General features: G+C 36.6%; 1 protein-coding gene across 4 annotated transcripts in view; it reads left to right on the top strand.

Moving 5' to 3' along the window:
* The first annotated feature begins 3,378 nt into the window (after positions 1-3,378).
* The window catches only part of LOC121873527 (nuclear transcription factor Y subunit alpha-like), a 28,055-nt gene continuing 12,972 nt past the window's right edge, over positions 3,379-18,461 (top strand). Inside the window, exons 1-5 of one of the 4 annotated variants that reach the window (XM_042377128.1) lie at positions 3,379-3,486; positions 9,050-9,125; positions 11,725-11,862; positions 12,501-12,636; positions 16,711-16,823. In XM_042377128.1, the coding sequence (XP_042233062.1) occupies positions 9,096-9,125; positions 11,725-11,862; positions 12,501-12,636; positions 16,711-16,823 (417 nt within the window). In that variant the 5' untranslated portion in view covers positions 3,379-3,486; positions 9,050-9,095. The other 3 variants (XM_042377125.1, XM_042377126.1, XM_042377127.1) reach the window with 3 other exon arrangements.

Below are 18,461 nucleotides of genomic sequence, written 5' to 3'. Positions count from 1 at the left end.
TGGGACAGCCACACCTAGGGCGAGTCCAAGTGTGACAGGGGGAGTCTTGCAATCCAAAGAGCAGTTGGTACCCACAAAATGTAGCCATGCTAACATAGATATAGCTCTGTTTCCTTTTGCCATAGAACTTTCTTATTTCGTATGCCATGCCTGATGAAGTACAGTACAGTAGATTAAAGCAGATTGTGTTGTCAGATATACGCTACTTCTTGACATTTCCGCCAGACGTATTGTTGTTAGTTATATTGCATATTATTCGTGAGAATGATGCTCTCTTTGGACTTTACATTCCCTTCAATAAGAAATCAGGTTTATAACGTAAGAAGCTCAGATATCTTTGCATTTGTAGTAATGCCACTCTTGGTGATTTAAATGCAATGTTAAAGTGCTGCAAGTTTGAATACAAGCACATGACAAACTTACTGTGATTCTCGAAACATGATTTAAAATGTTCACCCCTTTTAGAATGTGTAAGATACAGAATGTCAACGATATCTTGATGCTAACCAATAACGTAAGAGCTTTTATTACCTCACGAGTAGGATAAGTAATGAGCTCATTCTTGTGGGTGACCATCCTGAAACACCCACACGCTTCATTATTTGTGTTGCAAATAAAAAGCACAAGGAGAGATGAGATAATTATTGTCAAATTTCATCGCCGTGGTGTCCCCATGCTAAGCACTAAAAATATATGAAGACTGGGAATTTGAACTGATAGAAGTTCTGTGACGTATCAGAAACAGAGGTGGAAATAGCGCCATAGTACTTGAGGCTCGGAATGACTGATCCAAAAGCATCAGTGTATGGTACATCGGGCTGTTTGATAAATTATTTAGCGAACAACATGGTATTTAGCCTAAATACCACTTAAGTAGCAGATATTTTATAATACGTACACATTTACCACTGGCGCTCGAGCTCTGGGCAACGTTTGGGCAACGTTAGGCAACCATACGAAACCCAGAGGAAGGCAGTGTCGACACAGATAGCTCCTTGTGTAAATCTTGAAGATGTCCATATTCCAGGTACAGAGGAATACTTTTATACATACATTTTGGCCACACGAGAACAAATTTACATCAATGAACATCTTATAAGGGATTAAACAAGAAGAGCAGTACCCCACTGTAGAACAAGAGACTCGGTTCATTAAGAACAAGCACGGATAATGAAAAAGACAGAGAATTGTTGTTCAAAAGCTAACAGGGAAAATACAAAAGATGCTGAAAACTCACAACTAAAACCTTAAATCCAATCATTCAGGAATTTTGTGAAGAATTAATCGAACACCAATCTTGACATAGCACATTCAGTGACACAGGAAGAAGGAAATAAATCAACTATAAGTGAAACAAACCAAGTGAAGGGAAATGTCTTGTCGCAGGTTTCCTCAGGTTCATTCAAGGTGGAGAAATATTAAGTTGCACTGTGGAACTGTACCAAGACTTCACAGACTAAACCATACAATTCAAGGACAAGATCATGTCAACCAAGCCCCAAGTTTTAAAGCACTGCATCCGAGGCTACTGAGAAGAGGTGCACAGTATAATATACGCCAAGGTATAAAGATCTTATACCTTCATATTTTTACCTTAAAGTAGGGTTGACTTTTTTATATTTCATTTAGTTGTCCTTGGGATGTGGTTACATGCAACTTAAGGCGATCAAAAACAATGGGAATTACCTAACAATGTGTAAGGAGCTTGCCAGAATTATATCTATTATATTGAGTATAAGTAGGCGGCGATAATTTGGTTACCATATATGTTTGGTAGTGAGGGTCACAGTCACACTGGATGACACCCGTCCTACGAGTGTCTTAGGCCAGACTCGAACCCATGACTGATATATATTTCTTGCCCATGACAGGTGACATACAGTATGTGAGTTACCGTTGTGTGATGATTTATCATATTAGGATCACATGTTAAATTTGGTACATTTCGCTAGAGCTGATTTATTTGAGACATTTCCTTATGTATAAGGAAATACATATAGCTTTAGATTCTCAATTCTGTTGTCTATACACCTACTGAACTGCCTGGTTACCTGCTGATTGTATTATTATTATTATATAATAATAATATACAGTACATGCCAATTGTAAACCTGCATGACAATTTTGCTCGATTATTATTATTATTATTATTATTATTATTATTATTATTATTATTATTATTATTATTATTATTATTATTATTATTATTATTATTATTATTGTTATTATTATTATTATTATTATTATTATTATTATTATTATTATTATTATTATTATTATTATTATTATTATTATTATTATTATTATTATTATTATTATTATTATTATTACTCAGGGCAAAACACAGCACTGCATAATACTTCAGCTGTACTGCCGATTTAAATACCCGGTACTTCAGTACGATTGATTTATGTGATCAAAATTCAACAAACTTTTGAAATATTATGTTAAACCTGCAGATTGAGTTATTATAATAACATATATAATTCACACCGTGAGATGTTAGCTAAATCGTGCGGAAAAAAGGTCGCGATAATTGTAATTTCAGTTGGACAAACAGCTGTTGCGAGAGGCTCAGCTGTATCTTTGCCAAACTTCTGATAAACTCCTAAAATGATTACTGTTTATAGATACTTTAGACAAAATTTTATGTATGAAATAGTTGATTTATGCTTTATATGTAAATACGTTCTGAAAATGTGCCTTCAATATATTTTTATTTTGGGTTTCTGATGCGAAACGTGGCACCAATGCACAACCAAGACCAGTATGCGTTGGTGTCACAGCACAAGTCTTGAAAATATTAACATCAATTATAAGGTTATCGAATCTGTGGATTAGATTCATATGGTTAAGAAATATTGATATATATGTATATTACATTTTGATTCATGCATTTTAGATTCACCTTTCAGGGATGATGAGTAGAATTTTGGAATAGATACGTTGATTTTTGAGATTATTTTTATATTGTAGGCCAGAATGCTTTACAAACACTTATTTTAAAAGGGAGTATCTAATAAAAAAATCACATTGAGGGTCAAATTTGGCTAATTAAGGTAATATACACCAGGAATGCGAGATGTGGCACCACTGAAAAATCGCCACGCCTGGTCTTGTCTCATTTGCTGGAGCTCTGAGGCTCTTTTATTGGTAACTTCTTCCATGTACAACAATGATTCGTTTCCCACAACCTTTACATAAAACATTTAATCAAGACTACTAAGTTAACTACACTCCATATGATGCATGAGAGATAAGGATATATTTTTTTATGTGTCTGTATGGTAGAAAGATGATGTTAGTTTGATGTAAGGGGGGGATATAGGTAATAAAGTGAACGGGAAGTATTGCCAGGTGAGTGAAGTGTGGTGGAGTGTGGTGGTTAGGGAGGCCTGGTTGGACCAATGCGGTGCGGCGGAGAGAGGCTCGGCGTTCATTGGTGTCGCACTACCAATCATCGGAAACTGCTCACTAATACCCAATGTAAGTCCACAAATTATACTCTATTGCTTCTTCCCGCTCACGTTTGATTGGGATTGGACATCAGTGTTAGAAGAGCCGAGATTAAGGGAAGGAGATTGACGTGAGGATAATGTCTAGACGTCATCTACATTTACCAGACAAAGAAAAGGAAGCCATGTTGAGGTGTAAGTTTATGTGAGATGAGGTGGAGTGCGCGGGTTTTTTTCCTTCACCTGTGTTTACATGGATCACCTGTAACTGATAGTATTAGTGGTATTCCTTGTAAATTGGAGTGAATCCTTAAGTTTACACGCATATTTCACCATCTGTTTTACATCTCAGGATAAAGTACGTGTATGTGGTTTAGTTGTTTAAAATTTTACAATGCTTCTATGTAAAGATTGGATGTGAAATGAATGTTTAGTTGAGATCCCGGTGTTGTGGATGAGTGTTTAAGTCTAAGAAAACCAGTGGAATTTCGGAAATATATGTCTTCTGAATGCTATCTTCGTCTGGTCTTGGTTAAATTGACATATACTGTGCACTACCAATGGGAAATTGTGTGGCGATTTATACTGAGTAAATATCTTTATCTGTTGCAGTGGACGTGAGTGTCCAGTGATACAGAAATGTCTGAGAACCTTAGGTAATCATTGTTTATGAACCTTGGATAATTTTCCTGCATTCTATAGTAGTGTTGAAGGAGGAAAAGGTAACCCCCCCCCCTGCTTGAACATTGGTACAGTTCTGGTCATTGTTAATTTATTTATGTATGGTATATTTAGTCTGTGGTACATGGAACTTATGGTAGAACTTAAACTGTGGCTAATAATAAAATAATAATAATAATTAACGGTTTATTGAAAGCTTGGCAGCCAGAAGGCTGAAAATATACAGTTACATATTTGGGGAATGGGTTTCGAATTACAAATAATATACAAGTAACATAAGTGACACAAATAAGACATATAATAACTATATGGGGAAAAGCTCAAACTACAGTTCATTTCAACATAGTGACAGTGCAAGAAGTAGTGTTTACTGGGAGTGAATACACTGATTTATTACAAGTTATTGATAATTTTTACAATGGTTGGGACTGGGCTGTTCTTATAGCGATCAGTTCGTGCACGTATGGGCTGGATGCGGTTGTGGTGTCGAACAGCAATTCGCGGACGAGGGATCTCAGGTGGTAGTAGGAGCCGGTGTCGAGGATGGTGTAGAAGCTTCTTACCAAATTTGCAGATGAGGTCGTGGTGATGGTCAGTGAGAGTCGAAAGGGTCAGTGTGTTGAGCGCTTCTTGATATGTGGAGTAGGAAGGGAGAGAATAATCTTGCATGCCCTCTTTTGCACTTTTTCTAGGTGTTTACGTTGTGTGGCATTTAGGGAGGAAGACCAGGTGGGGGAGGCATAGGTGAGCTTGGGAAGTATGAATGTTGTGTAAACACTGAGGAGCTCGTGTGCAGGAACTCCGAGGGACTTGAGTCGGCGGAGGAGGTGGAGACGGAAACTGGAGGATTTGACAACTTCACTGACGTGTGGTTTCCAATTTAGTTTGGCTATAGACACGCGTCCTGTTCTAAAGTTGGTTAATATTCGTTTTTATCCCAAATTGGTATCTCTGAATTTTTACCAGTATAACTATGAATCTTTTTTTTTTTTTTAGCTAAGTATTGATTTTCGGTTAATATATAGGACTAACCTGCCGGTCTGGATAGCACCGATGCGGCCATATCATCTCGCGTCTAGAAATGTCTCAAATTTGACCATATCATAGTAAGTTCTTTCTGTTTAATATACCGGGGAAGTTAGGTTAGGTTAGGTAGGTTGTAGTGGATACTCTCCCCTACAATTGCTGACTGGTCACTTGCCGTCCGCTTACCAGCCAACCAGCGGCGAGTTCCACAAAGAAGACATACATTATGCTACAAGGTTTGTTTGGTTTGGTTGGTAAGGTTGTTTTTCATAACCACAAATGTTAAGTAGCGTTTATTTTAAAAATATCTGTTTTAACATATTTCCACAAACTACAGCAGTGTCCACTATAATATAACAATGAAAATCCGGAGTCTTTATTAATTTTCAATAAATTTCGCCCGTGGGGTAGTCCTATAATTACCCGATTTTCTAATATGACAATAGTAGGTTGTGTTGCCCGATTAATATACGTTTTTATCCCCATAATGGTATTTGTTAACTTTAGTCCTATAATTCTTTACCATAAATCTGGCAACATAAGTGAAATCTACAAAAAATTCTAAGACAATTTTCTTCCATGATATTTACGTCACAAATGCATAATAAAGATGATATAATGCCCAAAAGTTTTGGTTAGGAAATTAACCTTGACATGTCGCTATTATCAGTTGACGCGCTGTCATCTTCAGAAATCCAGTTACACACATTCAAAATACAGGGTACAGCAAAACACGGGAAAAAATATATATGAGTCGCTAGAAGATTACAGGACTAAAAGTAACATTTACCGAAAGTGTTTTGGTTAGGATGCATATTTTAGTGACCTGGGCCAACCAGGTTAGGATGCATATTTTAGTGATGAAAAATATATTTTTCCTATGTATTTTGCTGTGTTTTGAATGAATTTTTACTTCAAAACTGGTGCAAATCACTTGTTTTTGAGTTCCCCCCACCCAAAGCTCTCGGTTTCCATGGGTCCCCATTATTGTTGAGGGTAGAGGGGGGCAAAACTCAAATTTTTTTGATCTGCAAAAGTTTTGAAGGTCAGATTCATTCAAAACACAGCAAAATACATAGGAAAAGTATATTTTTGAGTAGCTAGAAGATTGTAGGACTAAAAGTATTATTTACCCCTATAATATTTTACCCTAAAGTTTTCTAGAGAGCTGGATGTTAAAGAGAGTGAACAACAGAAAAAAAAACCTACACTTGAGGCTGAATCAGTTCATGTGCCTAATTCATCATAGGAGGGGTTATGGCCTTGTTAACATTGTCACAATGTCAAGTTAAAATGTTGGTAGATAAAAGTATTCAGAATAAGGTAATCGTGGAGGAGATGGCTAACACTAGAAGGCATTGTTCAATTTTGTTAATTTTTTTCTACAGCTGTTCCTATCATTATAGTAAGTACCCACCCTGTATTTTAAAAGAGGCAACATTTAATAGAACCTAATAGAATCTGACCGAACCAACTAAAGAAACCTACCTAACCTTACCTTATTTCCTGCCATATTAAACAAAGTAATTATTATGGGATCTGGTACCAATGAAAGCAACTTTGTTGAAGTGTCATGGAGTATTTTTTTATTTTTATTTTTTGGACGTGATGGTACACTCGGCCCCAGCGGGTTGGCTGTAAACAAACTGAGCAGATGACAACACGCACTGACTCGGCAGATTTTGGAGGAGTATATACAGTAAATAATTAATTTCTTTGTGCACAAAGCACAGAGGCATCATTTAGTGTCATTTGGTCAGTATTTCCACTGTTTTATTCTGTAATTTCCCTCATTCTTCATACCCAGCCCACTACAGGGCACCTGGGGCATACCAACGGTAAGGAGGCGTATCATATTTCCCAGCGGGATGAAGAAACTGCACTAGTTGAGACTGTGTGTGAGAAGGACCTAGGTGTGTATGTTGACAATGAGCTGAAGTTCTTGGGCCATTGTGAGAAGAAGGTAAATCAGGCAAATAAATTACTGGGTCTTATAAGAAGGTCGTTCAGATATCTAGACGGTCAGTCCCTCGTAACGATCTTCAGGAGTGATGTGCTTCCCCATCTGGAGTACTGTCACCCCATCTGGTCCCCGAGATATGCTAGGGACTGTAAGTTGGTTGAAAATGTTCAAAGGAGGGCCACCAGACTGGTGCCTGCACTTCGGCACCTCAGCTACCCTGAGAGATTGGAGCGCCTGAACTTGCCAAGCTTATACGACAGACGGTCAAGGGGGGACCTAGTTGAGGTGTATAAGCATCTCAGGGGGCACTACTCAGTTGAGTGTCCTTACTTGGAGCTGGCAGACGCTCGCCCCACAAGGGGTCACAGCTCAAGATTGAAGAAGCCTCAAGTCCAGAAAACCGTGAGGGCAAACTTTTTTGGAGTGAGGGTTGTAAACTCTTGGAGCAATCTACCAGAGAGTGTTGTGACGGCACCGAGTGTGAGCTCTTTCAAGATAAGACTTGACCAACACTGGAGCGGATTCAGGTATATTTAGGAGCCGGTGCATGCCCAGTATTTGCCAACAGTGCGTGACAGAGACATGACCGATCGCCCGGGGGGCTAGCGAGCCGATCTTTTGGTGAAGAAGATAAATGAAAAGGAAAAGTAATCAGAGACGTGACCGATCGCCCAAGCGGCTAACAAGCCGATCATTGGCGAAGAGGATAAAAGTAAAAGTAAAACAGGTGTTTTATAATCGTAGGTAGTGAAAAACTAAAAAAAAAAGTCTTAAAATAAAAATAAAATAGTTGCTTCTTTAAAACACTTATAATGATGATAACATCTGTGTAAAAAATGAATGAAATCAAACAACTCCTTTTGGTGTTGGCCATCTCCTGTATTACCCAGAATAATTTTTTTTTTTTCAAAATTTTTTTAGTAATGTATAGAGTACAAATGCTTTTGGTGAGAGAGAAAAAACAACTAAAAATACTTTGAAGGGAATGTCATATTTTAGCAGGAATGAGCCCTTGAGTGATGCTGAACTGTAGTGTTTTGCCCAATGGTTTTACATCACAGACATACAGTATTTAAAGTAAATGTATCCAAATGTAAAGGAAATAATGTACACAAATAAAATGTGAGTTAGAATTATTTTACCATAAAAAAGAAACATGAACATTTGATATAAAATCCGTGTTATTACAGCTTAGACCAAATAAAAACGGCCATGATAGAGTACATGGGGGGGTAACGTACTGCATCCTCACTCGGCTCTGGCTAATGTTATCAGAACACTTATTTCCTCACTTTCCACTTAAAAGTTGTCCTCAGCCTCTGAATATTCTCCACTACCATTATAACCTCCATCAAACAACATTGGCATTTACTGTCTATTGAGTTAATGTTTGGTGATGTTGAAGTGGTGTTAAAGGGCATCTATTGGCAATGCAGGAAACAAAACTTTTACAGATGGTTGCCTCTCCTAACGGCTAACTTCCACCAGTAATGACCACCATTTGAGGGTTAAAACAGGCTGAATGAACCAGCTTGAAACTTCTCTTAAGTATTCCAAGATTTTTAGGTTAGGTTTCATTTTGTTGGATCGTTTTGCACTTTAAAAGAACTGTGCGATAAGACATAAATTCACACATAGTTTTCACATTGATATTGGTACAAAACCTCATATTTCAGAGTAGACATACCGGTGATAAGATTTGAACATAAGAGTAGTTTCTTCATTGATTACTGCTCATATGACACCTGATTAGAGTATGAACAACTTTTCTACCATAAAAAATTCACGAGGCAGTAGTTTTGGTGGGTAAGTGTGAAATACAGTAACTTATTACTATGAGAAGTTTGGTATAAATTGTAGCACTTTAGTGGAGTGAAAATTAGCTTTTGTCATTTTTAGTTAATTTTCAATTTTTATTCCCCAGTGATTGTTGAAGACATCAGTGAAGGATATTGGGTCAACAGGGCAGGATGCAGGCCGTCCAGCAGGCTGCAACCCAGGTAAATTCGGCAGTCACAAATTCTTGTATCCTCTCATCTGAACACTGAGGACAAAAAGTAGTACTGTACCATACCCAGAAAGTGGTGGGTGAAGGTTTGTGCAGAAGAGGCAGAAGCAGCATTTTATATTTCTTGGTGTGATGACTAGGGCATATATCTCATAAGTATTATATAGTTCTGCTGCTAGTTTTGGGTTGGATAACATGTTAATTCATTATTCAAAAGACTTGAGCCCTGTGGTTTGTAGGATACTGTACAAGGCTGACTTTCATTACCAAATACTCTGGGTATTTACATCACCAAGAGATGGCATGTGGTTAATTAAGAGGACATACCTTTGTAGGATTTTACTTCCTTAACGTAGTACTGGGCACCAAAGTGTACAGTTAGTTAGCTCCTTTTTAGTGTGAAAAAATGGCGTTAAACTTAACCGTAAGATGGAGTGACTTCGGACACAATTCAGAAAAAGTTAGAGGTAACGGCTCATAGACAGTTACAGCATGCTAAGTTTTCTTGGTATTAAAATGTTGCCCTAACCATGTAGTTTTCATAGTGGCATATCATTTGCTAGTTTAAAGTGCAAGTAATAAATATAAATCAATGATAAAAATAAATTTTTTCCAATAATTTCAAAAGTTGCAAAACTTTCTTTGGCAGGAGTGTACCAGAGTACAGTACATGGAGTAACATAATTGGTGAACAATGTTAGAAACATGTCTATCTTGAAAATTTAGAAACAATTTGGGGTGCTTGGTATATCCTATATGTTTACTGTACAGTGATCCCTCGGTTAACGAGTGCCTCGGTTAACGAGATTTCGGTTCACAATTTACCTTCCATAAGATTCTTAACTTCGGTTAACGAGCAATCCCTCGATTAACGAGTTTTTTACGAGCCGACTTCAACATGTTTTCGCTTGCATTTGGCGGTCCACCAGCTGTAGTATTAGTCCGCCAATACAGTAATTGGTTTTAGGGCTTAAATTCCTTACTGTTTTCAGTGGTGGTAACATCTTGCTTGAGACTCTCTTCAACTAAACGCTTTTTTTCTGTGTTTCCAAGCAAATTATTGGTCATTTTGAAATTTATTTTACATATTGACAATATATAATGCAGTGCAGTGTTGATTTAAAGAAAATAATCTTGAATTGCACCAAGAGAACTAAAATTTTATGGGTGAAATGGCGCCATGAGGTGACTTCTCTTCCACCCCAATGCCTTCTCTTCTCCCTTCTCCACCCCTATTCTAATTCCCATCATCATCATCATCATCATCCAGGAGCCTTCTACATACACACCTCAAAGTAAGTGTACCTTTCTACCTTTTTGTTGAATTTAGGCAATTTTCGGTGAGCTGGAACCAATTACCCAAAAACCCATTGAAACAATGGTTTCGCTTAACGAGTTTTTCGGTTAACGAGCAACCTGCTGGAACGGATTGTGCTCGTTAACCGAGGGACCACTGTATCTGAAAATTTTCATATGACTTGAAAGAATGTACAATATGTGAAAATTATCCGGGGGGGGGGGGCGGGCTTCAGGCAACTCAAAAATGACTTGGAAGGCACAATCCAAATATTATTCACGCATCTTTGCAAGATTGTATTATATAAAACTTGTACGGTGCAGTAATGGCATTATGTATGGTACTAATACTGAAATAATGTTAAACTAATTACTGTTCGGGGGTTAAAACAAGAACATGGTCTCCGGTGCCTGGTTATATTTGTTTTACGGTTTCTCCTAATGTATAATCTTAAAAAATGAGCCCCTGGCAGAACCAAACAGAATTTTATTTTCATGTAATATAATTTTCTTTGAAAAGTTTTCCCTTTTCTTGATTTTACTTCCCCTTTTTGACCTAGACTGTATTGTATATGTAGTTTTGTTGCTGCAGATATTTGCCCAATTTTTTTCTGAGTTCATTGATGTTCATAGCCACCCCCCAGACTGTTCGGCCAGGTTCTAACAGGTACAGCTATTGAATTAACATTGTTGTCTGAAGTCACTCCATCTCTGGGGATGCTTTGGCCACATATAAATCTTCTCTTCACAGAAAAGGTATGATGTCTGCTGAATTTCTGTTGACACATTTGGATTGCTCATTAGTTCAAGCACCAGTAGCATACTTGACATATGCTTCGAACTTAAACTGCCACTTAAAAACCTCAAACTGTACAGTATTAGCTATGTTGACATGAGTGGTTTTAGTGTATTATCATCATGCTAGTATGTTATTATTGACAAATAAATAGTATGTAATGGTGAAAAGAATACTTAATCATTCATATTACTCTTCTTAGAATAAGAGAAAAATACTGTACCCTAAATAAAATTATGGTAAGAGGTGGCTGTTTTTATTTAGAAAGTTTTAATATTTCTGTTAACCTAAGATATTTGTGTATTGACTCATTTTATTGTGCGCATTTACAGATTTTATTTTTTATACTTTCTCATTTTCTTGAAGTGTTCCTCAACAGCAATAAAGTGTATTGATTTAACTTTGGCTAAGAAACCTCAAGAATAGTTTAATACACTGCCATAGAAATTTCTTGGACAAGGTTATTTAATAATTATAAAACAGGTGTTATGTATTGTAGGGTGCGCACATCATTCAAACACCTAGTGGGCAGTTGATGCTGCAGACGGTGGGTGGCTCAGGCTCTATACAGGTGGCACAAGCTGGTGGTACTCAACAACTGCAGCAGCTTCAAGTTGTTCCAGCTTCTGGACTACAGGTAAATTCTTCATGTATCCTACTACTGTACTCTGTTATTAATATTGAATTGAAACTTGTGAATTTGGAAAAACTGTTGTAGAAATTCACTTATTCCTATAATGTGATATTTCAGTATGTACTGTTTATTGCATTGACTTAGATCATCGATTTTCAATTTGTATGTAAAAACAATCCAGCAGGTATGTGGTGTTAGTTTTAGAGGTCTTGTTTTACTATGTGGATTTTATGTGAAGTTGTATGCAAAGTGGTAGGGAAGTAGGCGAGTTGTACAGTAGCTATGTGCTTAAGAAGGTTTCGGCATCATTAACCATAACAAGAGTATGCTGAAATAGATGTACACCTTCAGTTATGTGATTTAATAAGACCATGAATTCCAGTACAGAATATAGAATTCACTATGCTTTTTGTGGAAACTTGCGATTAACATAAACTGTCCATCCTTCTGCAAGAATCTAAGTTATCTAAAAGTCATTGCTATTTTGTTAGGTAGATACGTAGTATAAGAACCTCAAAATAAGCAGGGCAATATTGGGGAGACTGCTGCAAGATAAATGTAATAAGTGATAGGGAAGGGCTAAACCAGCTTATGGAAATATGTGCATATATTTCCTCATATCTTAAACTTTTATTTTTTAGGGAACCAATCATGTTGTTAGTGTTCCTGCTGGGTCATCACAACAAGCACAGATAATCCAGACTTCAGATGGTCAGGCCCTGGTCTATCCAATTCAATTGGATAGTCAGGGAAACGTAATTCAACAGCAGCCAACAGGTGAGATTTCACTGAAATTTCCTGCCTTTGACTGATATAAATTAGGATATTGCCATATGTTGTCATACAGATGTATTTTTTATCTCTGTGCTATGTGAAATTTCCCATCAGAAACAGAGTGGCTCAAGCAGTCTCAGCTAAGCCTAACAGCCTCCAGCCATTGTAGCACAAGAACTTATAGATACATGTATAGCCTTCTTGTAAAGACTGTAATTTCAGTTGGGTTTTCCATCTCTTGGTTCGTTTGTCTATACTGTTTACCTCTCCCATCACTGCCTCCAAATTTTAATGTAATTGAAATCACCTCAGTTTTATTGAACATTACTTCCTCCACTTGCATGGGTGCTGCTTTTCCACCATCAAAATAAGGATTTTCATTAATTATTTACAGGTGGGACAGAAATTATCCGAGTCTGAGCTTGGCATTCTCATTATGTCCAGTAACAATGGGCTAAACTATGAAATTAATAGCATCAGGGCCAAATATAAAATTTATGTAACACCTGCATGGCAGGTGTTTTAATTTTTAAGTTATATCGGTAGGTAACACTGGTAGGCCTGAAACCTTGGTGGTACAGGTTGTACCTCTCTAGTCCGGCATTCTGTGGTCCGAAACGATTTTAGTTTGTCCAATAGGTAGATAGGCAGCTTTTTTTTTTTTTTTTTTACTTATCTGAATTATTATTATTATTACAGGAGTATTAAATTTTTGCCCCTCAGGCCCCAATGTGGGTTAGTGACTTATGCCCGGGTGGGCTAATCCCCTTAAAAAAAAAAAAAAAAGGAAATTAAGGTTTGTTTACGTCCGGCAGTTCGGCTGCTCTCTCTCTCTGCTTGTCTATACAGAGTACAACATTTAACCCTTCAATATATATGAGCAGTAAATAAGTGTTGCTTTCATATTCTTATGTAGAGTAATGACGATATGTTTTCACATGTGCGCACTTACATACGCACAGTCTCACTTTTTTTTTTAACCATTAATGGTTAGCTACTTATATTGTTCCATTTATTAACATTAAATAACATTACAGGTACTTCAAACAACCATATTAATTTTTTTACATTAATTTTACTACAGCTAAAATCAGGGTCTTATTTTCTTCAGTTTTATATGTAGAACCAATCAGTCACTGGTTTTGTAAGCTTTATCATAAACAATGCCGGCAGCCGTCTCGTCTCCTCTAATATTCCACGTATTATTAATAAATTGTATTGTTAATTTTGCACACACAAACATTAATTCAATAAAAAGAAATTCAGAAACATTAATTAAAATATATATGAACAGTAAATAAGTGTTGCTTTCATATTCTTATGTAAAGTAATGACGATATGTTTTCACGTGTGCGCATGCACACTTGCATACGCGATCTCTCTTTTTTCTTTCCCATTATCGTTAGCTACTTCTATTGTTCCATTTATTTCCATTTATTAACTTTAAATAACATTACTTAAAACAACCATATTAATTTTACTACAGCTACAGCCAAGGTCTTATTTTCTTCAGTTTTATATGTAGAACCAGTCAGTCACTGGTTTTGTAATCAACGAAAACAATGTTGTGTCATTTACTCGTGTGTTTTAATATTCTACGTATTATTAATGAATTGTATTGCTCATTTTGCACACATAACATTAATTCAATAAAAAAGACATTCTGTAATAAACAATAATGAATCTTTTGTACATAAGAGAAATGACACTGTTTACACGATTATGCCCGTCATCTGCACGTTGGCGGGCCGTTCAAACCCGTCGAAATTCAAGTTTCCGCCGTCAAAATTTTTATTTATTTATTTTTTTGTGTGTTCCAATAAAATACGTTAAGAATTAAAAACTCGTGAAATTTGAGAAGCTACTATACGACATTTAACCCTTCAATATGTCTTCAAAGAGACCATGATGCAGAGAAAGTGGTGCTAGTGCTTCCAAGCATAAGCACAAGTCACTATCTATCCAGGAAAAGGGTGAATTTCCATGGTCCGGCACCGGTCAGGTCTCGAGGTTGCCGGACTAGAGAGGTACAACCTGTAGTTCGAAGTTATGGGTGCTTCATGTGTTGTAAATTATGGAATTAAATATTTTTGTAAAAAAATATGTTTGACACCAGCATCCATGCACACATTATCAACCTGGTGTGTTTGCCTCATGACATCAGAGAGTAAATATGCATCACGATTCCATTCTCATCTCCACCTCTTTTTTAAAATCTGGGATCCTTTTTGAAGTGAATGCCTGTGGTGTAGGATTATTTATTTATATAGTTGTAGGATAACTATACTTGGTAGAGGCCCTGCTCGAGTCACTCTGTTAAGAATGGGGAAAACATTTTGAATACTGTATATAATTTGGAAATGTTAGTGATATCCCCATTAGCCAGAATACTGTAATTGATGCACAGCTCTTCCAGGAATAAGAGATTTCCTGGTAATGACACAAATTTCTCATCCCTGGAAATTTTCTGGATTCTGTGCTGGGAAAAGTTTTCCGAGAGTCTAAATTATGCATCTTGCACGCAAATAGACACTATTGCCCACCCCCGGAATGTTTTGGGTCCTGGTGAAAGTTTTTAGAGAATCTAAACTGCGTATCTCGCACGGACAAACACTCCCAATACAGTTAGGTTGAAGTCACGAGTGAAAATATTTATGGTTAGCAAAAAAGTGTATAAACTTTTATTCACAGAGTGTTTTAATTGTGTTAAGCGAAATGAATTTGGTACCATAATGGTCCTTAATAAAAAAATATACAAGACTGATTCAATAAAAGATCATTAAACAAAATATTTTAACACTATAATGATTGACTATATAATGATTGACTCCATTCCTTTCCAGAAAACATAAGAAATGTCTATAAAATTAGTTTTAGCTCGCCTAGAAACACCATTTTTTTGCTAAAATAAATCCTGAAAAAAAAAAAGTTTTTTTTTTTTTTTCCAGGATTTATTTTAGCAGGGAAAAGGGAAACAATGGAGTACCTTAGCTTTCGTATTTATTCTAGCCATCTTCAGAGGCAACTGAATTACATGGGCGGAGAGAGGCTTAGGTACACAGGGTGACCTTACTAAACCTGATATCAGGTTATAATCATGATGTCCACTAATCCGCACACCAACACCACCACACACGCAGAGGAGCTTAAGAGAAAGGGCGACGTGACTAGTAAAGTTAAGTCAGGTAAAAAATATGGGACCCACTAATCATCCATCCTACTTCTAACTCCAAGGCTTTCAAAGCATTTTTAACCTTGGAACCTATGTCGTGTTATATTGACGTTCTACTGTAGTTAACTGTAATCACTTTTTATGTCTCAACACTTGTGATGAAGGTGGAGTGGGGGATTAATGGGTCTCATATTACTAATCTGACCTAATGCATTGTCAGGTCACCCATTGTATATAAGCTCTTTCATTTGTGGTGGAGGTGGGGTGGGGGATTAGTGTGTCATGTTATTTACCTGACCTGAAGATGTTCTGAATAAAGACAAAGCTAAGGTGCCCTAGTGTTTCCCCTTTCCTTTACATATGGTACTTTCACACTTAATGAATGTACAGTATACATGACTATTATCACTGTTTACATCTGAACATTGTATTTTTGGCTGATTGTGTTTTGGTACAGTAATGCACAACACAAATTGTATGCAAAAACAGCAACTAGTGAGGGAACAACTCTTACAATGGCAGCAGAATATGAATAAAGTGCGCAAGTTACCTGTCCAGTTAGCTCACCTATGCGTCTGAAACATAGGGATGTGTAAGAGCTTGATGCAAGCTCTTGGAACTACCGGAATATTTGTTCCCATGACCAGAATGGAGAAGTTTGCCGAGAATTTCTCAAAATTTTTACGGAAAATGCATCTGCTTTTTATCTTGGAAACTTCCCATTCCTAGAATTTTTCCTGCACAATTTCTTTTCCAGCTATTGGAGAGTTCTGGGAACTGGGGATTTTGGCTAATTGGGAAATAACTGCATTCTTTTTCTTAGTGGAAGGAATAATGTGTATTGATTTTATTAAGTAAATCGTACACTAATCTTAGTTTTGTGTGTGAAGTTCTGAATGTTTCAGGTAACTTAATCCAGTTAGCAAGTTCTCAAGGTGGGACTGTACCACAGAACCAGAGTCAAACAGCCCAGCAGACAACACAGACAGTACAGACTAATCTTGCAAATGTTGTCATGGTAAGTTTGATTATGTACCTTCATTGTTGGAATAAGATGCTTGTCATACAGGGATTGATTTGTTTTTTTACTATTGTTCTGTTTCAGGATTTCACACTGCTGCTTATGTTCAGGGATACAGGATCACTGGCTAGTAGAGTTAGGAGAAAGGAATTGGATGGTAGTGTCAGAATTTTGAAAAGAGATGAGGTAAAACAGTGGAGGAATTGGCCAACAGTGACTGACAGTTGTTTTTCTATCTTTTTTGCTTGTGCATTCAACACACTGCTATTCCAGTAGCTGAAATATGTTTATTGGTAGTGGTGCTTAAATGTAGCAAAAATGAGAAAATTTCAGTAAAAAAAAAATCAGGATATTGTATGAGCGCCATCAAAGGTTCTTACAGGTATCAGTTCAGTGATGAGTTTACTTGTCATAACATGAGATAGGAGTAAGTTGGGTTATAATTGTAGGAAAATGATGACACTTTGAAAGTTTATTTTTAGACATAACAATATTAAGAGTGTGTGAGAATTATGAAATAAGTTAGTGAAATAAATACCGGTAAGTAAATAGCTAATTCTGATAGTGAAAAAGCAGCAATACAGTAATTAAGTATATTTTGATTTATTATATTTTACCTCATAAATTCAGGATTTTTACTTGTAAATCAGTGTTTGATTTTTTCTGTACATTTTCATAAATCAAATCTCATGAATTGTGGCATTTCTGTAATTAACAAACAATATTTCTTGTAAACATATTTAAATTTTTGTTTTGTTTTGGGGAGTACATGAGGGTTTTTTTGTTGCCATGTAGGAAGTATCTTGGATTTTCAGTGACATATCACAGAAATACCCCTCACCACAGTAGTGTTGCCTTGACACCTAGAAAAATTAGTTATTTATTACGGGAATCAGAGCGCGAAGGTGAGATTGCAAAAACTGATAGGTTCGCCAAGTAAATTTGATTATAGCATGTTTGAGAGTTTCCACTATGGTGACACTGATGTACTATTCCCATACGTCTTATCCTTTTATTTTCAAGTAAAATTATTAAATACAATAGACAGTACAGTGGTCCCTCGGCTAACGAGCACAATCTGTTCTAGAAGGTTGCTCGTTAACCGAAAAACTCGTTAACCAAAACCATTGTTTCAATGGGTTTTTGGGTAATTGGTTCCAGCTCACCGAAAATTGCCTAAATTCAACAAAAAAGGTAGAAAAGTACACTTACTTTGAGGTGTGTATGTAGAAGGCTCCTGGATGATGATGATGGGAATTAGAATGGGGGTGGAGAAGGGGGAAGAGAAGGCATTTGGGTGGAAGAGAAGTCACCCCATGGCGCCATTTCACCCATAAAATTTTAGTTCTCTTGGTGCAATTCAAGATTATTTTCTTTAAATCAACACTGCACTGCATTATATATTGTCAATATGTAAAATAAATTTCAAAATGACCAATAATTTGCTTCAAAAACAGAAAAAAAGCATTTAGTTGAAGAGTCTGAAGCAAGATGTTACCTCCACTGAAAAGATACAAAGACTGACGCCTGTATGGTGTGTTGAGAGGCTGGATGGCGTGCATAAAACTAGTTTAATTACCTTCAATTATGTTCAATAATTGTTAAAATGAGTAAAAAATTTAATATTAAACTTTT

The sequence above is a fragment of the Homarus americanus genome, unplaced genomic scaffold, assembly GCF_018991925.1.
Source record: "Homarus americanus isolate GMGI-L3 unplaced genomic scaffold, GMGI_Hamer_2.0 scaffold30858, whole genome shotgun sequence".
Classification (NCBI taxonomy): Eukaryota; Metazoa; Arthropoda; class Malacostraca; order Decapoda; family Nephropidae; genus Homarus; species Homarus americanus.
The sequence above is the reverse complement of the archived record's forward strand: the minus strand, read 5'-3'. Positions and strand labels throughout refer to the sequence as shown.